This window comes from Acinonyx jubatus, chromosome B3, assembly GCF_027475565.1.
Source record: "Acinonyx jubatus isolate Ajub_Pintada_27869175 chromosome B3, VMU_Ajub_asm_v1.0, whole genome shotgun sequence".
NCBI lineage: Eukaryota > Metazoa > Chordata > Mammalia > Carnivora > Felidae > Acinonyx > Acinonyx jubatus.
Window position 1 is genome coordinate 59,130,001 of NC_069386.1, and position 27,805 is coordinate 59,157,805.

Sequence of the window (27,805 nt, forward strand, 5' to 3'; positions counted from 1 at the left end):
AATTTATACATAATTATGAAGATACTCATTTATGATTTGTAACTTTTGTGTTTTAAAAAAGGATTGGGAAGTTCAGCCATGAATGCTCAGAATATACAGATGCTTTTGGAAAAACTCAAAGGAATTCCCCAGTTAGAAGGCCAGAAAGACATGATAACATGGATACTCCAGGTGAACCTGATAAACTAATCATGTCTTGGTTTATATATTTAAGAATCCTCTGTTTGCCTGTAATGTTAAACTACTGTTCTCTAACTGTAAAGTCATTTACTATTGATTTCGTGGTCATTCACATGTTTTCCTATTTTAGTGAAAGGATTTTTAAAAAAATTTTTTTTTCTTAATGTTTTTATTTATTTTTGAGACAGAGAGAGACAGAGCATGAGCAGGGAAGGGGCAGAGAGAGAGGGAGACACAGAATCGGAAGCAGGCTCCAGGCTCTGAGCCATCAGCCCAGAGCCTGATGTGGGGCTCGAACTCACAGACTGTGAGATCATGACCTGAGCTGAAGTCGGACGCTCAACCGATTGAGCCACCCAGGCGCCCCTGAAAGGATTTTTTTTTAATAAATTAAAATTTATTCATTTATATCATTATTTAGTTGGTATCTATTGATTGCCTTTTATGTGCCATGGTCATTTCTAGACACTGAACAAGATAGATAAGGTGCTTGCTGTTGTGGAGCATATACTAGTTCAGGTACAGGCAATAAACAAGAAAAGGATAATTCAAAAAAAAAAAAAAGAAAGAAAGGAAAGGATAGTTCAGTAGATGAATAGAGGGTAACTTCAGATGGGTAACCAGAAAGGCCTTTCTTAGGAGGTGACATTGAAACTGAATGACATGGAGCCAGTCTTAGAAAAATCTGGAAGAGTATTCCACACAGAGGGAACAGCACTGCAAAAGCTCTAAGGAGGCCAGAAAGAAGGCCAGTATGACTGAAGCACAATGAGAGAAGGAGAAAAAGGTAGGCAACAAGGTCAGAGGGACAGCCAGGGGCCAGATCATATAGAACTTTCCAGGTGAAGGTAAAAAGATGGATTTTATTTTTGAGAACAGTGGGAAACCACTGAAGGATTTTAAGTGACATAGTATTGTCTGTACTTTTGTAAGATCACTCTGGCTGCTGTGGGGTAAGTGGATTATAGGGTATAAGAGTAAAAGCAGGGAAACTATTAGAAAACTGTTGCAGAAATCCTGGTGAGAGATAAGCATGACCAGGGCTCGGATGCAGATGGCGAGAAGCTGGACTGATTCAGGTGTAATTTGGTAGTAGAATCTGTAGAACTTGCTGATAGATATGGTGGATGAGGGAGATCAAGGAGTCAAAAATGACTCCTGCATTTGGAGCTTGAACTGTTGGGTGGATGGCAGTGCCTTTGGGGAGGAGTGAGTAAGGAAGGGGTAGGGAGAGAAGCTGGAAATATTACTTTAATAGGAATCCTCCACATGGAAACATGAAGCGAAGGTTATGGAGCTTCACCTCACTGGACTTATTAAAAGATTCTGATGTTATCAGCTAGATATTGTTTTGATAACTAGAATATGGATTGATTAATTTCCATATTCATATCAATTGGAGATCTTTGTACTGATTTGTACTTCAAGAGGTTGGCTTTTTTTATTCCTTAGAGTAAGTCACTAAACATGTTTGATATAATTAGGTTTGTGGCTATAAGGTAATGTTATTATTAAGGTTTTTCTTGAAGCAGAATTCACAAAGAAATTTAGTATTTGTGTTAAATTTGCCAATATAATTACTTTAATATACAAAAACAAAACAAAGTAGATAAGTTTTCAACTTTTATTAAGAAAATAAATTGAACTGTCATTTATTTCAACATGTATGTCTTGCAGACACAGTGTTGTATATTAGAGATCTATTCCTGAAAATTGATTTTCTTTTAGAATACCAAAGTTTATTGTCAAAATATACAAAAGTACAAGTGTCCACTGTTAAAATCATTAGGAATTTTCCTCAAATGTTCAATATAAAGTTGTGTTGTAAGTTCCTAGTGGGAGGTATTTACACATGAGACTGAGACTCCTTCAAATACAAACATTTTGTGGATGGATGTACCATCCTATTGCTGAAACATTGTTTTTTGTTAAAAACAATGAGACTGATCTATGCAAGCTATTATGGAAACATCTTCACAGATAAATGATTAAGTGAAAATGGAAGATAGGAAACAATGTATATGGTAGGATTGCTTTTGATGAGAATATGTGTAAATATAAAGAAATATATATTCTGATAATTTTTTCATGCAAACAAATACTAATAATCTTTAGTTGATTTTGGGGAGAGGGACTTGATCAGGGAGAGGGTTTCATTTTCCATTTTGTATTCTTGTCTTTATATGCCTTTGCATTAAAATAAGTAATTTATAATCTAAAAAAATTTTTTTTCCCTAGCAAAAGCAGAGAAATGCTAATACCTACAGATGGAATTAGCTAATTTTGTTGCCTGCAGCCTCCTGCTTAGCTGTATTGCTAATGAACTAGGGCAGGTGTTTGTCACAGTCAGGAGTCACTTTTTATATACTTAAAACTACTTATATAACTATTTATATGCGTGACTGTGTGTGTGTGTAAAGTTTAAGTCAGACATTTGATGACATGATGACAAAATCAAATTAGTGAATTTTTCTGTTTCTTATCAGTCTAACCAAATCTTTTTTTTTTAACATTTCATCTGTTTTTCATAGATGTTTGACACAGTGAAGCGATTAAGAGAAAAATCTTGTTTAATTGTAGCAACTACATCAGGATCAGAATCTATTAAGAATGATGAGGTAATAACATTATATTAATGGTGATGTTCTTGGTCTTTGAACTTTACCGGTTTAAGGTAGCTGCTGCTTTTTTATTAGAAGGAAGCTGTTTGTTGTAAAGTTTGTGAGATGTACCATCTTCTTTTGTTCATTGTGTTTCTGTACCACAGGGATTAGTGCTGCTTGACACATAGTTGTCCAGTATAATATATGTATTTTTAAAAATCAGAGGAAATTGATGTACGTGGAGCTCTGTCGGAAATACCATATTTTATTAATTTTTAAAATATTTTAATATCTGAAATTGGGATATATCCTATAATCAATGACTTCTTATAATTTAGTCAGCATTCTTAGTGGAGCATAAGAAAATGGTACATCTTAGATTCAATGAAATGTAGTAATATTCAGGTTATGATGATTCTAATCTTAAAATTATTAGAATACTATTTATTACTTATGATTTTTTTATTATAGTTTTTAACTATTCCTCCTAAAAGAATAACACTGGACTTAAGTTAGAATAAACAATAAAAAGACACCATAAATGTCAGTAATATTGTTAAAGTTCTCAGTTTTAGCAATGCATCTAGTAGTAACTGTTAGATAGTGTCAGGTTGGTCAAAATTGATTAAATGTCAGTGATTAAACAATTAACATGATATAAAAATTTTGTTTCATTTAATTTTCTTAATCTACCTGCATTGAGTATAAAAGACCATTTATTAGATATTTAAAGTACTTGGGGCTTTTAGATTAAATTATTGAAATAACCAAAAGAGCAATTAATTGTATGATAGGATGGAGCCTATATGCTAGTTCTGAGACATCAGATTGAATCTAGGCTTAAGGGGAAATCAAGTTTTATCAGACTCTTACTCTGGGAAGTTTTGCTTGACTGAATAGTATATGTCAATTTTAACAATGGATCCTACCTAATTTTTGTGGTTTTTTTAATACCCAGATTACTCATGATAAGGAAAAAGCAGAACGGAAAAGAAAAGCTGAAGCTGCTAGACTGCACCGCCAGAAGATCATGGCTCAGATGTCTGCCTTACAGAAAAACTTTATTGAAACTCACAAACTGATGTATGACAACACCTCAGAAATGTCTGGGAAAGAAGACTCCATTATGGAGGAAGAGAGGTAAACCTAGCAAAACTAAAAATTAGCAACTCAGTTTTTTTGAGGGAAAATGACATATTCACTTTAAATAAAATCTTTCCAAGATATATTTTGTAGTAAGAGAAATTATACTGTGTTTAAATTAGCAAAAGCACAGTGAGAACTCTAAGGTATTATTGCATGTAAGTTTATGTTGATGAACAGTTCAAGTGCGCAATAGTTTGTTAAAAGCCTTTATGTGCAAAAAGGAAAATGGAAATGGTAAAAATCGAAATCAGCTTCTGTTATCTTTTATAAATGGGAGCCCCTTTAGGTACACATTTATATATCAATTCATATATCCCACCGTTTTTATAATTTCTGGTAAAAATGAGTGTAGTTACTATGGGTTGAAAAAAAATCTTTCACCTGAAAAAGGTAGTTTATATTTGTTTTTCTTTTTTTCTTGAAGAGAAAGAAGACAGTGCCTGTAATTGTAGTCATGGACAGCACATTACAATGGGAATCAATAAATCTGATTTTCTGAGTCCTACTGTGGTGTGCTCTTGGGGAAATCAGTTAACCTTCTGAGAGCCACACTTTGTGAGCTCTTATATGGTTACAGTGTGAAAAGGAGGGAAAATAAGGATACTTTTAAAAGCACTCCAATTTAAAATGTAAATACCTCCTATGCTTTTTTTTTTTTTAATATAATTTATCATCAAGTTGGCTAACATACGGTGTATACAGTGTGCTCTTGGTTTTGGGGGTAGATGCCCATGATTCATCACTCATGCACAACACCCAGTGCTCATCCCAACAAGTGCCCTCCTCAATGCCCATCACCCATTTTCCCCTCTCTCCCATCCTATGCTTATTTTTAAAAATAAGCTTTCACTGCTCTTTAAATAATGTGTGTTTTGGATAGTTTTAAAAAATTGTGCTTTTGCAATAACATTAGAAACAGACATAATTTATCTGTCATCTTGACGTAGGGTATGTTAACAAGGACCACAAAGAATAAAGACTATATATTTTAAAGATAAAATATATATATATATATGTATATATATATATACGCACATACACACACGTAAATATACATATATACATATATATATGAAGGTAAGCTATCCTTAGCTGACAATAGTAATAGAACTAGAAATTAATATAAAACTTTATAAACAATTCACAGAAGTTCCAACCCTGGAGATACTTTATATTAGCAACATGCTCTTTATGAAAAAGAGACTACTGTATGTTTAGCCAAACAAGAGGATAGAAGCAAAAATGTGCTCAGAGTTAATTAATGGCCTCAATGCTTTTTATTTATTTTTATTGACTGATTGATTGCACACATAAATTATTGTGTTCTAGTTGAAAACAATTCACATAACACAGTTAGATCCCTTAGACCATCCTCTGCATTCCTGATCTTTCTGCACAGATAACCATTGTTAATAAATAACTATTGTTCTAGGCCTCTTCTATGCATTTATTAACATATATGCATAAATGAGTATTGGTTTGTGTTTTATAATAGTTTATTTTACCATACCTTTGGTTCTGCAGCTTGGTTTTTTACTCAGTGTTTTATAAATCTCTTCATGTCATTCCATATAGGTCTGTTAGATTCTACATGATTCTTTATGTGTGAATATACACTATTTTGTTTGTTAGATTTTGGGCATTTAAGTTGGTTTTCCCTTATTTTCTAATTTTCCCTTAATATAAACTATGTGTCAGAATATTTTTGTATATTTGCTCCCTTGTACAATTGTATAAGTACTTCTCAAGAGTAGAATCTAATATGTGAAAGTACTGGGTCATCATTATTTTAAATTTTAATAGATACTATCACAATAAAACTCCAATGTAGTTTTACCAATTCCTACTCCCAACAATGTTTGAGAGTTCCTATTTTCTTCATTTTCATCAATGCTTATTATTATCATCAGTACTTGAAAATATTTGATAGTCAACATTATACATCTCTGCCAGGCTGAATTTCCCTATTACTAGTTAGTACTAGGTTGAGCATCTTTTCATATGATTGTTCACTAAATTCTTTAAAATGTTTGAGAGAGAGAGAGACAGAGAGAGAGAGAGAGAGAATGAACTAGTGAGGGAGGTGCAGAGAGAGGGGGGAACATAGGATCCAAAGTGAGCTCCACACTTACCCAGAGAGCCCAATATAGGGCTCGAACTCACAAACGGTGAGATCCTGACCTGAGCTGAAGTCGAACGCTTAACTGACTGAGTCACCCAGATGCCCCCGAAAACATTTTAATTACACAGTTATACTGACACATTTTCCTTTTAAAAATCAAATGTCAGAGATAAAGCTACTTCTGTTTGAGCACTGGCCTAAATCTGGGACTCCTTTCTGCCCTTCCTCAGAAGATATTCTGGTTATAAATTTTATGTATCTCCTGTCAGAATTTCTACTATGCTATTACCTGTAAATATATGTAACTATAGAAATTACATAGTATCATTCAGTCTTTTGTTTTATTTGCATCAGTGGTATTATGTGTCCTCCTGCAACTTGTCGTATTCACTTGGAAATCTATGCTCTATGATCTTATGTACCAAACGAGCTCAGTATTTCTCAGTCTTGGTATTTGGGCAGCAGTTCTTTTTTGTGCTCCATGAATTGCAGGACAGTCCACGTCTCTGGCTCCTCATTCACTAAATTCCAGTAGCGTCCTGTAGTCCTTATGGTACCAAAAGGTAAACCTTACCTATTGCTGAATGCCTCCTATGAGGTGGTACCCCATCTAGCATTCAAATTGCACCTTTTAATATTGCTTAGTATTCTGTATGGTGTAATTTCACTTACATTGATGATGAACATTTAAGTTATTTCCAGTTTGTTGAATGATCTGTGGCAATTCAGGGACCTTCTTGCACAGGTAAAGAGGCAGTATTGCAAAGCAGTTCAGACCATGGCCTGTGAAGTCAGATCACATGGGTTAGATCCAGGCTCTGCTACTATGTAGTGATGAGTCATTAGGTAAGTCTCTTACTGTCTCTAGGCCTCAGTGTCTTCATCTTAACAATGGAGGGTAATCTTAGTACCTACCTCATAAGATTTGTTGGAAAGATTAAATGAATTAATGTAAAGTATTTGAAACAGTGCCTCACATCACAATCAGTGCTTTACAAATATTTGCTATTATTATATTATTAGTATACACATTGAGTACATGTAAGGATTGCTAAATCATTAAGATGTAAGTTTTTATTTTAAAGTCTATCAAAATAGAATAGAACTTAAATGCCTAAGAAGAGGGAAAGGATAAAACTCTTACAGGCACGTATAGAAAGAGTATTGTGTAGCCATTTAAAAACAATGTTTCTGAATAAACTTTAATGACACAAGAAAACAAATAAGATATAAGTGAATAAAGCAGGTGCAAATCTGTATATGTGATCTTAATTATGTAAAGAGAATGGTATAAACAAAGTGGACTGGACGGGAATATACAAATGGTTATCTCTAGTTTGTGAGTGTATAATGCTTTTTATTTTCTTCTTTATACTTTTATAGATTTTCCAAATTTTCTTAAGCATGTATTACTTTTCTAATCAGAAAAAAAACAGATAACCCTGCTTCCTGGTATGAAAATTAAGTATAATTCTAATATACACTCTACTTTGTGATCTGCTTTTTTTGCACTTAGCAACACAAAATGTATTTTTGAATAAGCAAATTAACTGATAAGAGCCAGAAAAATCAAGGGGGAAGATTTTAAGCTAACATATATAATATCATTTTTATTTTACTATTTTGGTTCTTAAAGTTCTTGCACTACAGTTACTTAAAATCTACCAAAATTAAAGACAAGTGACCAAAACATGTGTCCTCATTTCTGGTCGTTTCTCTTGGTAGTGCCCCAGCAGTCAGTGACTACTCTAGAATTGCTTTGGGTCCTAAACGGGGTCCGACTGTTACTGAAAAGGAGGTGCTGACATGCATCCTCTGCCAAGAAGAACAAGAGGTGAAAATAGAAAATAATGCCATGGTATTATCGGCCTGTGTCCAGAAATCCACCGCCTTAACCCAGCACAGGGGAAAACCCATAGAACTCTCAGGGGGTATGTATTGTTTAATAAATATCCTTTTGAGCATTTCTTTTCATACTTATATAATGAGAAAAAAATATTGGAAGAAGTTTGGGAGTGAGACTATATTTAGCCTTATTTAGTCAGATCATATTTTACCCATATGTAGAATGGTCTCTAGATATTTACATACCATGTTGGCTCCTTTGTTTTATTTTTTAATTTTAATTTTTGTTACACTTGGCCACATTGCTCAGTCTCTGTCTCTATCTGCCTATCTACCCCCATTTTTCTACGCTGAACCTTTTGAAGGTAGGGTGCAGGCATATACATTTCATCCCTAAATATTTACACATGCGTGTTCTAAAACTAAGGATAGTCTATTATATGTCTATCATACCATTATAACATTCAAGAAAATGAATAATAATTCAGGAATATTACCTAATATAGAATCCACATTTGGATGTTCCCAAACTGTCCTCAACTAGACGTTTTTAGCTAGACTTTTTTTTTTTTCTCATTTAGGGTCTAGACATATTTCGTGCCTTGCTTTTATTATGTCCTTTTAAATCTATATTAATCTAGAATAGTCACTTGTTGTTTTTTTTCCATGGTAATAACTTCTTAGAAGAATGTAGACCAGTTGTTTTGTACATGTCTTACATTGTGGATCTGTCTATTGCCTCAAAATTAGGTTCATGTTAAGTATTTTCTTGGCAGGAATACTAATTAAATAATGTATTTTTTTTTATGTCACATCAGAACTACTGCTTTATAAAATACCCTTGGGATAATAATAATGATGATGATAAAAAAGGCTAACATTAACTGAATACTTACTGTATGCCAGGCACTGATTAAGTGCTTTATGTGTATTTACTCGCTTAATCCGCACAGCAACCCAATGAGTTTGGTACCTATATTGGCTCCATTTACAGATGAAGGAACTGAGGCACGGAGAAGTTAAATAACTTACCCAAGGCCACAAGTTATATGTAATGAAACCAGATTTTTAACCACTATGTCTTTGCTTTTATCCATATTATAATGCCATAAGTATACCTTAGAAAGTAATTCAAATTACTCTTAAAATTAGAAGAGCAAATTGTGCTTGAATCATAGAAAAATCACTTCAACAACCAAGATAAGGCAACTTAAACCTAATGTTCAGAATAAAAAATACAAATCAAAAATAGAAGTTGTCATTAATTCACACTAATTTTAAATCCTACCTGGAAGTCTAGCTTTATATTTTTCTCCTTTTACTTACTACTAAGAATATATATCCTGTTACCATGATACTGTGACACTTTACTTGGACATTCCTAAGAAGGTTCATGATTAGAATTTTAGACCTTGATAATCTCTTTTTTTTTTCCCCATTTTATAACCATGGGGGGAGATGAATACATGCCTCCTATTTTTGTCTTCCTGTACCAGAAACCCTGGACCCGCTCTTCATGGATCCAGACTTGGCATATGGAACTTACACAGGAAGCTGTGGTCATGTGATGCATGCGGTGTGCTGGCAGAAGTAAGTTGTCCTTCTGACATGTTCTTGAAAGAAACTAGGAATACTGAAGTTCATTAAAGGCCACAAAAAGGCATGTTTTCTCATGTCTTCTTTCCTTCCTTATCTGAATAATTGAAGCAGTTTTAATTACTAATTTTGTTTGCATGATATTCATTATCTTATCACCTTCAGAAATGGATGTAATAGGGGCGCCTGGGTGGCTTAGTCGGTTAAGCGGCCAACTTCAGCTCAGGTCATAATCTCAACATTTGTGAGTTCGAGCCCCGTGTCAGGCTCTGTGCTGACAGCTCAGAGCCTGGAGCCTGCTTCGGATTCTGTGTTTCCTCCTCTCTCTCTGCCCCTCCCATGCTCATGCTCTGTCTCTCTGTCTCTTAATAATAAATAAACATTAAAAAAAAAAAAAAGAAATGGATGTAATAAACTATCAACTTAAAATTTTCACTACTCCTTTGTACTTCCTTTCCACGAGCTAGTTGGTTGCTCAGTATTTGTGTAAAAGAAAGCTATAATCTTTCTTAAAAAATCTCATTTCCCATGGGGTGCCTGGGTGGCTCAGTCAGTTAAGTGTCTGACGTAGCTCAGGTCATGATCTCACGGTTCGTGGGTTCGAGCCCTGCATCTGGCCCTGTGCTGACAGCTCAGAGCCTGGAGCCTGCTTCAGATTCTGTGTCTCCCTCTCTTTCCCTCTCCCCCACTCATGCTCTGTCTCTCTCAGGAATAAATTAACATTAAAAAAAAAAATCTCATTTCCCTGATAATGTAGAGTGAAAAGTACCTTTGAGATAGAATAAGACAGGAAATTCTAGTTCCACCTTTGGAAGAGAAAAATTCAGAAATATAATTCCTGGGAAATCTTTTGTATAGGATTCATTCTTTCGGCATTGGGTTAGAGTACATAATCTTCCTGAATAGCCTTTACAACATCAGCTGGCCATTGGAAACTGAAGGAAGTAGTGTCTGCATTTTATCTCCATGCTGCTGAGTTAGGAGCCAAGTTATGATTCAGTAAAATTATTTTAAGTTTGTTTCTGCCCTGATGTGTCTTGTTTGCCCCCAAAAGAATGGGCATCCTATTTCTTGTATAATTGCAACTTTGGTATTTGGGCATGTAGATTCTAAAGACATTTATTAAAGCAAAAATTCCAGACTTTTGTCACTTGGATTAGAGTGAAGATACATATATCATTCTGAAGGGACCCATGTCTTAAAATTTTGCAGGTATTTTGAAGCTGTACAACTGAGCTCTCAGCAGCGCATTCATGTTGACCTTTTCGACTTAGAGAGTGGAGAATATCTTTGCCCACTTTGCAAGTCTCTGTGCAATACTGTGATCCCCATTATTCCTTTGCAACCTCAAAGGATAAACAGGTATGTTTTAATTCATGTTTGGGTTGAATTTTTAAAAGCTATATTTAATCCTTTCATTTGTGCCTGTTTTGATTAGATCGCTAGTTTCTTTTGTTGTTTGAAGTAATTAATACTTTTTCTTTCCATAAGTTGTATTCTGTTTTTAAAATATGATGAAAAGCTCCAATTTTTGGTTTCTAACATAACTGGAATGTTCATTAACTCAAATCTGTATGTTGTGTGTGTATCTTCTAACAGCCATGAAAACAGTAGAACATGAATCTCTACCTTAGCATTCACAAAAAGGGAAAAGATGCTGAGAAGATTTATCCTTTCAGATAGTACTTTTTACACCATTAGAGTTAATGTTTGGAATTTGGTTTCTCTAAATGTCTTTGTATTATTATTTCTAATTCTGTTTTTTTTTTCCCTGAAGAGCCAATCGCCATAGTTGTAAAGATGTGGACAAAATGTTAACAATAAAAGTAAAGAAAAACAGTAGATTAATCATATATCTTTGAATAATTTCTAAATTTTTAGACCAAGTTTTTAAACTTTTCTATTCTGACCATCTGTGAATGGAACTCAGTAGCAAATTTATTCATTTTTTATGATAGCTATAGCATATAATTGTATATTTCTGTGTTGTCACTGTTGTACCTAATAACCGTATTCTTCATTGTTGTTCATTTTCTTAAAACTCAGTGAATTTGTAATGATTGACCTAAGTTTTGCTATAGAAAATAATTTCGTTGATAAAAACACTTAACATGTTTCCACAACAAAAGTGTTCAAAGGTGATAGGCTTGGCAATCAGGGTCAATAAGTTAGTTGCTCTATCTCTACTATTCCTTGTCATTAGAAAACCTGATCTGGGGGTACCTGGCTGGCTCAGTAGGTTGAGCACCCAACTTTTGATTTTGGCTCAGGTCATGATCTCACAGTTCGTGGGATCGAACCCCACGTCTGGGTAGACACTGGCAGCACAGAGCCTGCTTAGGATTCTCTCTCCCTTTCTCTCTGCCCCTCCCCCCACTCACGCTCTGTCTCACTCTGTCTCTCAAGAATAAAATAATAAAAAATTTTGAAAAAGAACGAACACCCTTGAAATAGGAATACCATCAGCATGTTTGAGGCACAGCAGAAAGGCAGCATGCTTGGAATGGAGCAAAGAACAAGGTCATAAAAGGGCTTATAAGATTGGAAATTAGAATTTTATTTTTAGTATTAAAAACACGAAATATTTTATGCGTGATGGGAAACCATTGGAGTACTTTGAACAGGGGAGTGATATGATCAGATCTACATTTTAGAAAATCCCCCTGGCTGTTCTGCATTGAATATAGATGATAATGAAGCACTGTTGTGGAAACAGGAAGAACAGTTAATGTATTGAAATAGTTCCAGTGAGGGATGAAGTAACTTGGATTAGGGTAGTAACAATGGAAGTAGAAAAAAGTGCTCAGCTTGGGATATATTTAGAAGGTAAAACCAGCAAGACTAGCTGCTGGCTTCGAATGTGGATTGTGAGAGAATCTGAGAAATCAGTGATGACACCCGGTTTTTTATTTGAGTGACTAGAATGGTGATTCCATTTATTGATATTTGTTACTTCTAGGTGATGGGCCTATGAATGGTATCTTACTCCTTGTACTTTTAAAATTCCCCTCCTACCCAAAACTACATTTTTACTTTATTTATTTATTTTATTGAAATATAGTTGACAATGTTACCATAGTTTCAAGTGTTCAGTATAGTGATTCAGTAACTCTGTACTGTGCTGTGCTCACCACAGGTGTAGCTCCCATCAGTCACATACAACATTATTACAATACCATTGTCTATATTCCCTATGCTGTACCTCCATGCCCATAACTTATTCATTCCATAACTAAAAACCTGTATCTCCCTCTCTCCTTCACCCCCTTTTGCCCATTCCCACACCCCACCCCCCTTTCTGGCAACCATCAATTTGTTCTTTGTATTTATGGGTCTCTTTCTGCGTTGTGTTCATTTATTTGGTTTTTCAGATTCCATATACAAGTGAAATCACATGGTATTTGTCTTTCTCTGACTTCTTCACTTAGTATAATACCCTCTAGTCCCATCTATATTGTCACAAATGGCAAGATCTCATCCTTTTTTATGGCTGAGTACTATCCCATTGTGTGGGATACTACATCTTTATCCATTCATCTATCAGTGGGCACTTAGGTTGCTTCCATATTGCGGCTGTTGCAAATGATGCTGAAACTACATTTTTAGACGTATGTGCTTCTATGACCTACGTAGTTAATCTGAAGGAGCTTGATGTTTTCATACAGCCAATTATCCATAGAAAGACTCTACAAGTTCAGCTTTTCAGTTTGACTTTGTGCCAATGGCTTAATAATTTTTAAATATCATTTTTCAGTGAGAATGCAGAGGCTCTTGCTCAACTTTTGACGCTGGCACAATGGATACAGACTGTTCTGGCCAGAATATCAGGTTATAATATGAAACACGCTAAAGGTTTGCTCAAAATTATTTTATATTTTGCTGTTTGAGATTTAAGTGTCAGAGTCTTTAATATTTTTCTGAAGTACTTACTGCTCTAAAATATGGTTTGCAGATATAGATTTGTCAACTATCAGGAACTAAAGGTTTCAAAGCCAAAATTAAGTTTGACTTAAATCACTTAAATAGTTTTCATACTGGCAAGCAATATAGACAGTGATTAATCTGGAGTCACACTGCTTGGAGTTAAATCTTAGATCCATTGCTTACTGTCTCTGTGATCTTGGACAAGTTTTTTAACCTGTTTGTGCCTCAACTTTCTTATTTGCAGGGTGAGAATAATAATAGCACCTATCTCACTGACTTAAGAATTGAGGTATCTTGTGTAAAGTAGAACAATGCATGGTACATAGTAAATACTGTATGAGCATTAGCCATTACTATCACTAATTTTGTTAATATGTTGTCATTAATCTTAATAAAAAAACATTTTTAAACTGTTACCTCATTTATATATTCTTTACAATTGAGGGATAAGACTAAAAAGTCTAAAGACTCTGAGAAGTAAACAATGGTAGGCAAATGAAGGAGGGAAGTCAAAATTTGAAGAATGGTAGAGGCAATGAGTTTCCTGGGTTTTTTTCCTCCTTTATTACCCAGCTTTGAACTCAGCATAGCCTGAGTCACAGAGCTTTGCAATGGACATGAATAGCAAAAAGTTCAAGAGAGATGCCCTCTTTCTGGCCAGAGGACCAGGAAAAAAAGTCCCTCAGAACTGGAAAGTGTAAAGGGAATTCCTGTTTTGTTTTGTTTTTTTGGTTGTTTGTTTTTTCCTCTTCTGACCCTCTCCTGATGCCCGCCCCAGTCAGGGAGCTGGAGCTGCAATGCCGTGGCGGCCACATAGATATGTAAAATCCCAAGAGAAAACCAGTCTCTCTGGCTGGAGGAACTGGAAAAAAAAGGGACCTCTGTGTTCCATAGAATGCAGGGTGAATCCTCATTATTTTTTTTCTGTCTTTGCCTCACAGTTGTATCCCAAGGGTAGCCCCAGTCACCTGAATCTACTTGACAACAGAAGGGACTAAAACTGAGAGAAACATGTCATTATGGCCAGAGGAACTAGGGAAAGGGGTCCCTTGGAGCTAGAGAAATGGGGGAAATCCCAGAGAGAAGAGAGCTATAGAAGGGGAATCTCCTATTTTTGAGAACAGCGCAGATCCTAGGCTTGCCTCCAAGCTGCACATGTGCAGAACAGGCCCAGAGAAACAGCAACAGGTTTGAGAATGAAACTGCATTAAAACCATCACTTAAGTCCCAGACTAACACCTGAGTAGTACATGTATAGGCAGACCCAAACAGTCTAGCAAAGGCTCGGAGACTAACATTGGAACCACCATACACAGACAGTGGGACAGAAATTGTTGAAACTAATTGTATTGATTGCCTACTGAAACAAAAAGAAAGGTACATTTTTTCCACAGAATTTTAAGAAGAACCAAAACCTCACAATGTAATATTCAAAATATCTAAGGTACAATCCAAAATTACTCAACATACAGAGAACCAGGAGAATCTGACCAATCTTAAGAGAAAAAAAAAAAAAACAATAAGATGCCAATCTTGCGATGTTTTAACATTGAACTTTTTAGACAAAAAATTTAAAGCATCAATAATTAAACATAAGGTAAAGGTGAACACTTTTGAAATGAATGGAAAAAAATACGAGTTCTCAGCAGAAAAAAAGTAGAAACTATTAAAAATAAAGAACCAAATGGAGATGATAGAATTGAAAAAATACTATATGAAATAAAAATTAACTGGATGGGCTCACTAGTGGAATGGAGATGGGAAGGATAAGAGTTAGTGGACTTGAAATCTGATCAGTAGAAATTACCCAGTCTGAGGAATAGACAGAAAGTGCTGAAGAAAAAAGAAAAATAGCTTTAGAGACACATGGACCCAATTTTTAAATCCAATATTTATGTCATACAAGTCCTGAAAAGAAAAAAAGATGGTCCAAAAAATAGTTGAAGAACTGATGACTGAAAACCTCCAAAATTTGGTGAAACACATAAATTTACAGATTTAAGAAGTTCAGTGAAACTCAAAGATAAACTAAAAGAAAAATCACACCCATATAGATAATACCTAAACTGCTGAAAACCAAAGATGAAGGAAAAAAGTCTCAAGAGCAAGCAGGAAAAGACAACTCATTTCACATAGGGGAACAACAATTCTAATTTGATAAGGAAATGGAAAATGGAGCCACAAAGAGGTTTGTATTCACTCAAGGTCTTAGTAATAGGAGCAGAGTTAGGATGCCAACCCAGGCAGCTTGGCTGCAGATCCTTGGCTCTTACTCACTATTGTATGCTGCCTTACTAATAGAATACTATGCATCCATTAAAAATGGAAATATAGAGGGACAGTTACTGATGTGGAAAGACATTTATGATCTGTTGGTGACAAACAAGATACAGAGTACTACTATAGATTTTGTCTTTTTAAAAAGAATCTGTATTTGCAACATTTATATGGAGAACAGAAGAATATCACCCAAATGTTATTTGAGTAGAGAAATTTTGAGCGATAGTTTATTGTCTATTAACATTTTCTAAGTTTTCTAAAATGGTCATATATAATTTTAAACAGCTAGAAAAGTGTGTGTCACACTAAACCCTTGTGATTTTTCATTCTTTTTCCTTTTCATTTATAAGGAGAAAACCCACCAATTCCAGTCTTAGTTGATCAAGGAATGGGTGATTCCACTTTTGAGTTCCATTCCATCCTGAGTTTTGGAATTCAGCCTTCGTAAGTATCCAAGTAGTTAAGAGTAGTTTGTAAATGGCTGTGAAAATAAGGGTGAAGAACAATCCTTCTTCCTTCCTGCCTTATTTGCAAAATTGTTGCTTTATCCCATTTTTATCTTGTTTCTCCCTGGAGTTTTATTTGTATAATAAAATTAAGTGGTTTGAGGTATTAGAGTAATATGTATTAGAGTGAATCCTGCCTGTAATTAACCATTTTTGACCAACAAAAATGCCATTTCTATATAGTCCCACCTACAATAAGAGCAGAATTTAAGAGATTTCAATTAAAGTCATATCTAACTCTGATTTCTGTAAAGTCTCAGGTCAACCCCCACCCCCATTCATTTTCTTGTTTGTAAAATTGAAACAGTAGCTTCTTATCTTACATCATAAGGTTATTGGAAAAATACTTATGTGAAAACACTTTGAAAAATATAATGTATCCAAATCAGGTATTATTATTATTATCATTATTATTTAATAAATATTTTCTGATGTACACTTTTTTAGTTGTGATTCTTGTTTATATTTTGAATCCTGTTGCTGTTGAAAATACTTGTTACAGGGGCGCTAGGATGGCTCAGTTGGTTAGCGTCCGGCTCTTGATTTCATCTCAGGTCATGATCTCATGGTTCATGAGATCTTGCTAACAGTGCAGAGCCCGCTTGGGATTCTCTCTCTCCCTTTCTGTCTGCCCCTCCCCCACTCACACTCACGCGCTCTCACATGCTCACGTGTGCGCGCTCTCTCTCTCTCTCTCTCTCTCTCTCTCTCTCCCTCTCTCTCCCTCTCCCTCTCTCTCAAAATAAATAAACTTAAAAAACAAAATACTTGTTACAAAAGGAAGTTCAGGAAATCAGAACTTATCACTCCCAAGTACATGGTGTATTCATTCTCTCTCTGTCTCACACACACCCTGTTAACACTGAAGTTCCTCTTAGTCCCTTTCCACACATTAAAACTTGTTAGGTCAGATCTGTTTGCTTTGAATTTTATTCCTTCTCTCCAGTCTGTCCTTAATTTGGACCTGGATCCTTTCTGTGATCCTGTACTACATCTTTTATATGAAGTAAAGTTATATGAGCCATTATCATTTTGTAAGAGATATTTTTCTACCTATAAGAGCTACAGTCCCATTTTTTCTTCAGAGGCTCTAATCTCCAATTTGACAAAGAGCATTTTACTTTGTCAAAAGAGTTAAATTGTTGTTTCAGTACCTAAATTGTTAAATTTTTGTTTCTGTACCTTACTCTGTAGGTAATCCCTTTTATTAAATCACTATATAAAATTTTCTTGTTTTACTTTTAGGATAAAATATTCTAATAGCATCAAGGAAATGGTCATTCTCTTTGCTACAACAATTTACAGAATTGGACTAAAAGTACCTCCTGATGAAACGGATCCTCGAGTCCCCATGATGACCTGGAGCACATGTGCTTTCACTGTCCAGGCAATTGGTAATGCCTATGAGAGACTGCTTCGGAGGGTTCAAAGAAAAAGAACATTGATTGACCAAAAATGTTTCCTTTTCCCTGATGTCTTAAAATAGTTTGAATTGTTTGAGGACTATTGGTATCTCAGTAGATTAGTGTAGCCTGATGCCATTTAGTCTGAGAATTTTTGTATTGATCCCTTTTTAACTACAGTATTGGTCATATGCAACATAAGCTCAAAATATTTGAAACGTATAGCATGAAGCAAGCTATATTCAAAAGCTGGCAGATTTATAACACTAGGAAAATAAAGGGAAAAAAAGGCAAAGGAACAAGAATCAAGCCAGAAATGTTCAGTAATTTTTGTTTCTTTTACACCTTGAGAGAAAAAAGAAAGGGAAACCAAAGTCACCTAAAACATTATCAGAAAAGGGAAAAGAAGACTGAGGTAGTTGTGAGAGACAGACTAGCAGGCAGGAACTCACCAGGTCATAATGGAAGCCCACTGTCAAATTCTCTGCCAAAATTTAAACTTCTTATTGAAGAATGCAGCAATCAAATCAAAATGTTGTACACCTTAAATTTACACAGTGTAAATTGGGATGGGGGGAAGAAGAGTGTAGTAGTGAAGGATTATTACAGTCATGAGATAGAATACTATCTAAAAAAGAGTAAGAACTGTAATTCTTTTATGTCCTTTTTATCCAAGATGGTTTCAGTCTCCCTTTCCAATATACATTTTTGGTAGTTGCTTCCAATGGAGTATACCATCTTTTCTTCATTTACATATATTTTTGTAACAAGACACCATTTCATGATTTGAATTAAGTAGCGCGAAGCCACAAAACCTTCCTGCACACGAGCTTCAGCCTCCTGAACAGATTTTAGGAGTCACATCCAAACCTGTCAGACTTAAATCATGGATAAAAGATTACAAACAGGTTTATTTTTCCTGTGGTTGAATAAAATGAGAAATAGGAAGAATGAGATTTAAACAGAATAGAATCTGAACAAATCAGTAAGAAATGTAAAGCATTCTTTTGGAGTCATGATCTACTACTAAGTCTCTTGACAGTTTCAGTGAAGATATTTTACACTTTACTATCCTTGGCAAGACAAACATTAGGAATCGGGAGTTTAGATAGTTAACATAAAAAAAGGTCACAGTTTTTGTCAGAAAAGTGATAAGAAGTTCACTGGAGGACTTCCAGTGGTCCAGTGGTTCCTATGTGGTTCTGTAACCTAGGAATTGGGTTTTATTTTATTAATACAGTATTATACTGTTTTCACTTCAGTGCTTTTTCCATCCCAGAACATAGTGCTGTACTTTATTCCTAGTGCATAAGCATCTGACTTACTTCATTCCCTATGGGTGTGGCAAGACATACACAGGACATGTTGGCATAGTTAGGAACTACAGTTGAGGAATCAATATACAGAGTCTTTTATTACTGTCCATTCAAAGATGGAAAAAGAAAATAGGAAGTAAACCTTCCTAACTCATAGGTGTATCTGCTGCCAAAGATCAATGAAAGTAAGAGTAATTTAGCAATAAATGCCCTAGCCAACAAGGCAAAATGTATCTGAATCCATAGGGTTTTTTGAATTTTCAATTTTTTTTTCCTGTAATGTAATTATTTTTTAAAAGTATGCATAAGAGCAATAGTTACCTGCATTGCCTTATGTATTTTAAAACAAAATACATTGTGACTGTACATAAAATTACTTGCTGAAAATTTTTTTGCATAGAAGAGAGGTTAAAAGGACGAAAAATAAACCAGGCTGCTTTGTTTTTCCCAGGTACTGTCTGTAGAGAGCTGCAGGGACTTTATTATGTGTAGTGACAGTTTGCTTCTATAATATCTTCTCACTCAAAAATTTGGAAATTTTGGTGTAGACTTAAACATGAAACTTTGAAGGGGAAAAGTGCAAATCATCTGGTCAAAAATATAATTAAAGAACATCTGATAGAAACCAAGTAAACAATTGTAGCAATATTCAGGATTTATTATTTTTGTTTTTCTTACTCTTTGAGAAAACCTCTTGGGAGATGAAGGAAAACCTCTGTTTGGAGCACTTCAAAATAGACAGGTATGTATATTCCAGCAAGGTATGTGTAACTCATAGTAGGCTTTTTTGGTATAATCTACAGTTAATTTATTAGTTTTTAAAATCATTTTTTTAATTCACTCCTTTTTCTGTAAAAATTAGCGGAATTCTATTTTTTTTTTTTCTTTTTTACAAAGCTACCTCAGTCTCACAGGAGACAAAATGGCCAGCATTGTGCACTTTAGAGAGCTTACTCAATCTCGGTGGTTAAATGTAATTCATAGATTTCAGATGATACTTTGTCCCTTTTTTCTCCCCTTCTCTGCTTATTGCCAAGTCAGAAGAAATTCAGTGTCCCTACATTTTCCTTCTTCGCTAATTTTGTGCCATCATGTAACATTAAGTACTAATGCTGGCTTAACTCTACATAAATCATCATAGTGAATTCAAGAATAAAACTAAGCCATGGCTCCTTGATGGGCAGATCTTAACACTACAGGACTATACCCATCTCCAGACCTAAGCTCAAGAAATAGCCCCTTGAAAACAGGGTGGGCAACCAAGGATTCCGTAGAGCACCCCTGCTCCTAGCCATTTTCCTCTTATTTTCCCAAGGCACAGGGGACTTTTAATATACAATGTGCTTCCCTACACTTCCTGGCTGCCTGTTTGGAAGGCAGATCTATTCCCTGCATTTAGTGGGGGTTTTCTGGCCATGATTTTAGAATTTTTATAAATTTTTTTGCCCAGGCCTCAGAGTAAATTAATCCAGTAAATTTAAGAAATTGACTCTGAGGAAAATGAGTATCTAAATGAGAATTGAAATAATTATAGCTTTAATATCTCTTGGTCATGGGAAAATCTATTAAAATTTGATAAGTTCATAAAACTTCCTGAAAGTATTAAAAATATTATAAATATTATACTTTATTTGCAAGAATGTAAAGTTTATAATAAGGCTACGACTAATACTTGCAGACTGGGAATGATTTTTATAGTGAATGACTTAGGTCTATCATCTGCCCTTTTTCTCTTCCCCTCTCTTACAATCTAGCATAATGGTCTGAAAGCATTAATGCAGTTTGCCATTGCACAGAAGATTACGTGTCCTCAGGTCCTGATACAGAAACATCTGATTCGTCTCCTATCAGGTAGACTCTTCTCTGAATATTATTATATGTCTTTTTCCTTTGCATTTCTGTCAGTGTATGTCATTTGGAAACAATACACTGAACTAATTTTGAACACTACTCTAGCAGCTTTATAAAAGAAAAAACAAAGACATAGATGCCCGTACAATAACTGTAGTCTTACTTTAAAACTCAGGTATTTTCCAAATGTTTTCAAGTTATGTCCCTTGTTCCCACCTAGAGGCTTTATTGAATCAACATCCACAACCACTAACATATTTTTGTCCTCATCTGGTAAGAAAAGGGAGCAATGACATGGAAAGATCATTTAAAAATAGGTTTAACTTTGCTGGTTCAAGGGGATGTTCTTCATCCTCATTGTACTTACACTGCTTTGCATGCTCCCTCTGCTCCCCTCCAAATTGTTCACATATTTAATGTGTCACAAAACACTTAGAAATGTATAGTTAGGAAAAAAGTATTAAGGAACATGGTATAAAAGTAATTTTTCTTATTCATGGCGCAAATATTTATTGAACAACCTGTATTTCATTTATGCTCTTTACCTTTTCTTCCTGGATCTTCTCTTTTAACACTTAAATTATATCCAAGGCTTTCTAGGAAGTTTTTCTCAATGTAGTTTATTTTTAATTATGGTCCCCATTCATAAAAGTGTGATATGCCATTTTACCAGTTTCTGTATTTTATATCCCTGTTATATTTTTGTTTTAGGTGTTTTGCATTATATTTATAACCACATTGCTATCTTAATGAATTGCACTGTTGTTTGGTATTTTTTAGTTGTTCTTCCTAACCTAAAATCAGAAGATACACCTTGCCTTCTTTCTATAGATCTATTTCATGTTTTGGTAAGTATTCAATAAAATTTCTTAAAGTCTCTCAAGTTTATAATTTCATATGTTTTCCTCATTCAAGTTCATGTTCTTTATTCAAGATTATAAATTATTGGTGTTCAGATTATGAAATTTAGTCTCTTCTCCATTCTGTTTAAAATAGGGATTTGAATGAGACCATCAAAACCACTTTTTTTTTTTAATGTTTATTTATTTTTGAGAGAGAGCGACCACGAGCAGGGGAGGGACAGAGAGAGAGACACACATAATCCACAGCAGGCTCCAGGCTCTGAACTGTCAGCACAGAGCACGATGCAGGGCTCAAACTCACGATCTGTGAGATTATGATCTGGGCCCAAGTCAAACGCTTAACCGACTGAGCCACCCAGGCACCCCTCAAAATCACTTTACAAGTGAAAGCACATTTACTCTTTATTTTGTAGTTGTTGTCCTAGTTGATTATGTTGAGTTGGTATCTGTCCAAGCAGACTTTTTAAAATATATATTGTGCTTTCTTCCTCCCCCCTTTTCTTAACTTGTTTATATTATAAGCAGTAAATGACAGTATGAGCTGTCTTAAATTAAAATCATTGATCATTTGGTGATGGGTACCAGGCCATTGTCATATCTGGGCTTCTCCCAAACACCTATGGATAGGTGGCAACTGTTTTATGAGTTTCTTGCAGAGCTTTTCCAGCCCTACTATGATTCCATTCCTTCAAAATGAGTCCCCTAGGGAGATTGTTGGTGCGGTTGGGAGTATGGAATCTATGGATACAAGATTAGTCAGTGTCCCCCATACCTCATTGTTCAGGACTATGCCCAGTGGTTGTCACTCCCATCTTTTGGAACCTTTTGGGGAAACTTTGGAAGGAATGCTGGTAAATAGGCTCTATACCCTGAGATTCTAATTTGATTGGACTAGTCTGTGTATCGGTGTTCTTTTAAGAGCTCCCCATGTTATTCTAATATTGAATCTTCTCAACCACAGGATTGAGACCACTGCCTAGAAAAAGAAGTTTCAGCAAAGGGATAACCTGTTAGGTGATGACTTTTGTTCTCCATTTATGGTACACTAGATTCTAAGATATTCTATTGAATAATTAGGGAAAATGTTGTGGCTAGTTATAAAAAGAAACCCACACAGGGGCGCCTGGCTGGCGCAGTCGGTAGAGCATGTAACTCTTGATCTCAGGGTCATGAGTTCAAGCCCCACATTGGGTGCAGAGATTCCTTAAAAATAAAATATATAAAAAACAAGAACAAAAAAAACCCACACACGAGCACAGAGCATCTGATGCTCTGTACTTTGAGATATGAGATTAGCTTGCACTGGTCTTTGTCGTCATTCATGTTGATATCTGTTTTCTCTTATAGGTTGGTGCTGTGTTAGCATTTCCATCCTTGTATTGGGATGACACTGTTGATCTGCAGCCTTCATCAATTAGTTCCTCGTATAACCACCTTTATCTCTTCCATTTGATCACCATGGCACACATGCTTCAGATCCTTCTTACCATAGACACAGGTAAAGCTCACATCAGTTAACTATAAAATAAATAACATTTGCCCATGGTTTATTGGCAAAATTAATTATGCATGCAATTAGTCATATCACATATTTCAAAGTTCTATGTTATTTCTCTTGTTGAATGATCATTTATTTGTTTATTTATGGATGTTGTGTTTTTTTATTTTTTTAAATTTACATCCAAATTAGTTAGCATATAGTGCAACAATGATTTCAGGAGTAGGTTCCTTAGTGCCCCTTACCCATCTAGCCCATCCCCCCTCCAACCACCTCTCCAGTAACCCTCACTTTGTTCTCCATAATTATGAGTGTTTTCTGTTTTGTCCCCCTCCCTGTTTTTAATATCATTTTTGTTTCCCTTCCCTTATGTTCATGTGTTTTGTCTCTTAAAGTCCTCATATGAGTGAAGTCATATGATTATTGTCTTTCTCTGACTAATTTCACTTAGCATAATACCCTCCAGTTCCATCCACGTAGTTGCAAATGACAAGATTTCATTCTTTTTGATTGCCAGGTAATACTCCATTGTATATATATACCACATCTTCTTATCCATTCATCCATCGATGGACATTTGGGCTCTTTCTGTACTTTGGCTATTGTTGATAGTGCTGCTCTAAACATTGGGGTGCATGTGTCCTTTTGAAATAGCACATTTGTATCCCTGGGATAAGTACCTAGTAGTGCATTTGCTGGGTCGTAGAGTAGTTCTATTTTTAATTTTTTGAGGAACCTCCATACTGTTCTCCAGAGTGGCTGCACCAGCTTGCATTCCCACCAACAATGCAAAAGAGATCCTCTTTCTCTGCATCCTCGCTAACATCTGTTGTTGCCTGATTTTCTCATATGATTTTCTTAATAATTGTTCTTTTCTCTAACTTACTTTATTGTAAGAATACAGTATATAACACACAAAATATATAACATGTAACATACATATATAATGTTATACAAAATACGTGTTGGGGCGCCTGGGTGGCTCAGTTGGTTAAGTGTTCGACTTCAGCTCAGGTCATGATCTCACGGTTCGTGAGTTTGAGCCCTGCATCGGGCTCTGTGCTGACAGCTCAGAGCCTGGAGCCTGCTTCAGATTCTGTGTCTCCCTCTCTCAAAAATGAATAAACTTAAAAAAAAATTTTTTTTTAAATGCATGTTAAGTGACTCAATATCTTATCAGTAAGGCTTTCAGTCAACAGTAGCCTGTTAGTTACTGGAGAGTCAAAATGTATAGGTAGATTTTTGGCTATGCAGGATGTTGGCACCCTTAACCCCCATGTTGTCCAAGGGTCAACTGTATATGACGTTCTGGAAAAGGCAAAGCTATGGAGACAGTATATCAGTGATTACCAGAGGTTGGGGGGGGGGGGAGGGCGGGGAAAGAGTGGTGAATTTGGAGAGCACAGAGGATTTTGAGGGCAGTGAAACTACTCTGTATGATACTGTAACAGTGGCTACATTTCGTTTGTGAAGACCTACAGAATGTACAATACCAGGATGAACCCTAATGTAAACTGTGGACTTTGGATGATAATGATGTGTCAGTATAGGTTCATTGATTGTAACAAATGTACCCCTCTAGTGCAAGCTGTTGATAGTAGGGCAGGTATCTGGAAACTCAGTGCTTTCCTCTCAATTTTGTAATGAACCTAAAACTGCTTTAAGAAATAAAGTTTCATTTTTAAAAATCTTGTTACATGGGTGTGTGCATTTGTCAAAACTCATCAAATGGTACATTTATTGTTTGTGTATTTCACTGCATGTAAAATTCACTTCAGTTGTGCAAATATTAAACATATTTAAATTGGAAATATCAATATGAATCCATGATATATTTTCCTTTTTTTAAAAAAAGTGTGTTTTTCCTAAAGAGATCTTAACTGAAAGGAGAAGAACTAGCAATATCCAACCAAAGTAAGAGACACAGGGTAATTTTAATTGTCTTTCAGATGAATTAATGTATATATATATTTTAAGTATTTTTAAAACAAGAGAGCACTATTCAAATAGGATGTAACCATCCATCACATTGAGCTACAATGTTGGCATTTTTATACCCATTTTAATATGATAAAACTGAAGTTCAGAGAACTTAAGTGTCTTATCCAGAACTTTAACCTAAGTGAGTGAGTTAGCAATTGGTGGAAAGGTTTAGGATGGTCCTCCTTAAGGATAGACTAATGAAGGAAATTACCTTACGATGTTCTTCTTAATGTGTTGCTTGAGAGTAAAGGCAGAACAGCAACCTACTTCCTTTTCTAGAAGCTGAATTTCTACCTGTTAGCTAAGACTCCTAGGAATGCAAAGCAGATAGATGACCACTAATTTGTTTACCTGGTCATATTACAGTGAGATAAGCATTTATTAAACATCCATGTGATTCTGCCCTATTTGTTTCTTCATCTAATATACTGATAAAGTTTACCTAAGAGGTTTTTTTTTAATGTTTATTTTTGAGAGAGAGAGAGAGAGAGCGAGTATGTGCACGCAAGCGGAGGAGGGGCAGAGAGAGGGAGACACAGAGTCTGAGGCAGGCTCCAGGCTCTGAGCTATCAGTACAGAGCCCGACACAGGGCTCAAACTCACGAACCATGAGATCATGTCCTAAGCTGAAGTTGGACCCTTAACTGACTGAGCCACCCGGGTGCCCCTTACCCAACAGTTTTAATATTTAGAATCAACTATTTAGATTGAGAAAAAGGAAAAGAGCCTCAGTTGAGTTGACATTGTTTATTATCCTGACACCATGATATTGAGGTGTAATTAATACATTGAATAGCAAACTCATAGATTTATCTTTCAGAATTTCTTTTTCAGACCTCCCCCTTGCTCAGGTTCAAGAAGAGAGTGAAGAGGCTCGTTCTGCATCTTCTTTCTTGGCAGAAGTTTCTCAATATACAAATGGGTGAGTAGCAGTTCATTAGTTCAACCTATTTCAGTATTGTTTTAATAATTCCACCACTTTGTTCATTTGTTTGGCACAATAACTTTTGAACCATTTTAATTCCAGTTTTTAAAAATCAGTTAAGAGCTTTTGGAGTTACAGCTACCCATTTGTTTGTTTCTGAGACTGAAACAAGTTTTGATACATCTTTACTCTTATAAACTGTTCTTTACTCTTATTATAAAGAACAGTTTTGATACATCTTTACTTCTATAAAACTGTTCTGGGAACATAGGCCAAAGATAATAAAATTTTAACAAATGGCAGCATTTAGAATTTAAATAAATGTACAAAATAGAAAATAGGACATCCATTTAAAGCAATCTATACAGTTGATACGCTTAACTAACTAGAGATTTTTTTTTTTTATGGCTTTTATGTAACATGTGAAATATATTGGCGATGCAAAGGCTAAAATCAAAAGTATAATAAGAGTGCCCCACTGAGCTCTACATGCTGCCAAACTCTCCCCTCTTTGCTTTCATCTTCTTCATCAATTTTTATTTAGGTTCTGTTTTGTTTTGTTTTTTAGTTAGGTACTGAAGAGAGAGGAAGAGGGAGGGAGGGGGGGGGGAGAAAGAGAGAGAGAGAGAGAGAGAGAGAGAGAGAGAGACAGTGTGTGTGTGTGTGTGTGTGTGTGTGTGTGTGTGTTACTAGACTTTATTTTTTAGAGCTGTTTTATTAGGCTTAGGCTTACAGAAAATTTAAACAGAAAGTACATAACGTTCCTGTATACTCCCTCCCCTCACCAGTTTCTGCTGTAATTAACATCCAGCCTTCAGTGTGGTAGATTTGTTAAAGATGATAAAACAGTATCAATACATTGTTGTTAACTAAAGTCCATAGTTTACATTAGGGTTCACTCTTTGTGTTGTAACATTGCAACTATGATATAGAGTACTTTTCACTGCTCTATGAATCACCAACTTTAATACAGAAATCAAGAAAGTATTAATTTTTTTAGCTAACTTAACTGCTTTGGTTAGTTATTGATAAATATATCTGATTCACATTTCATCATAAGGGTTAGGATAAAGAAGAAAATAGTTATTTGCTTTAAAAATTTACATGGTAGGGGCATTCACTTTCATATGCCCCCTCTCTGTAAGGAGCTTTCATACTATTCTTACTCTTATACTCTAATAAACTTTTGCCTGCCCCTCATTTAAAAATTAATTAATGATTATTAATATTATTAATAATTATTACATATTGCTAATCCTAATATAAATAATTGATTTATTTTTTAATTAAATAAAATAAAAACCTACATGGTAAAAGATACAAGATTTGTGGTTTTATTTAGGAAACTTTCAGAAGATTTAAATATAGAAGCTATTGCCAGTTAAATATTATGTTTTAAATGTTTAAAAATTAAATGGATAAAAAATTATTTAAATACTTAGCTATGTTTTTAAATGAGGATGTGTTTAAAGTCTAGGGGTTTAGTCTGATCAGTATTCTGTTCTGTTCTGGAATTATTGCCTCTTAGCTGCATTGGGTGTGGTATTCCTGGCTGGTATTTGTGGGTCTCATTGAAGAATGGTATCACCCCTTACCTTCGCTGTGCTGCCTTGTTTTTCCACTATTTACTTGGAGTAACTCCACCTGATGAACTGCTGACAAGTAAGTAGGAAAGTGAAATCTCAGAATAGGATATAATAGATATTTTTTCTTACCTTCAACCTCAAAAATACAAGGTGAGGGCAAAACTACTTTTCTGTTCTC

General features: G+C 35.1%; 1 protein-coding gene and 1 long non-coding RNA gene across 2 annotated transcripts in view; one reads left to right on the forward strand and one right to left on the reverse strand.

The window, feature by feature from the left end:
- LOC113601798 (uncharacterized) overlaps positions 1-7,179 on the reverse strand; it is a 92,232-nt gene extending 85,053 nt beyond the window's left edge. Inside the window, exon 1 of the long non-coding RNA XR_003423062.2 lies at positions 6,724-7,179. This is a non-coding gene — a long non-coding RNA (uncharacterized LOC113601798). The remainder of the gene's footprint in view (positions 1-6,723) is intronic.
- UBR1 (ubiquitin protein ligase E3 component n-recognin 1) overlaps positions 1-27,805 on the forward strand; it is a 130,707-nt gene that overhangs the window by 84,120 nt on the left and 18,782 nt on the right. Inside the window, exons 27-41 of the mRNA XM_015064866.3 lie at positions 62-171; positions 2,712-2,798; positions 3,742-3,923; positions 7,777-7,982; positions 9,393-9,486; positions 10,705-10,854; positions 13,247-13,344; positions 16,047-16,140; positions 17,448-17,596; positions 19,608-19,663; positions 20,676-20,772; positions 21,553-21,620; positions 22,983-23,133; positions 25,951-26,038; positions 27,570-27,703. Coding sequence (XP_014920352.1) covers positions 62-171; positions 2,712-2,798; positions 3,742-3,923; positions 7,777-7,982; positions 9,393-9,486; positions 10,705-10,854; positions 13,247-13,344; positions 16,047-16,140; positions 17,448-17,596; positions 19,608-19,663; positions 20,676-20,772; positions 21,553-21,620; positions 22,983-23,133; positions 25,951-26,038; positions 27,570-27,703 — 1,764 coding nt within the window. The remainder of the gene's footprint in view (positions 1-61; positions 172-2,711; positions 2,799-3,741; positions 3,924-7,776; positions 7,983-9,392; positions 9,487-10,704; positions 10,855-13,246; positions 13,345-16,046; positions 16,141-17,447; positions 17,597-19,607; positions 19,664-20,675; positions 20,773-21,552; positions 21,621-22,982; positions 23,134-25,950; positions 26,039-27,569; positions 27,704-27,805) is intronic.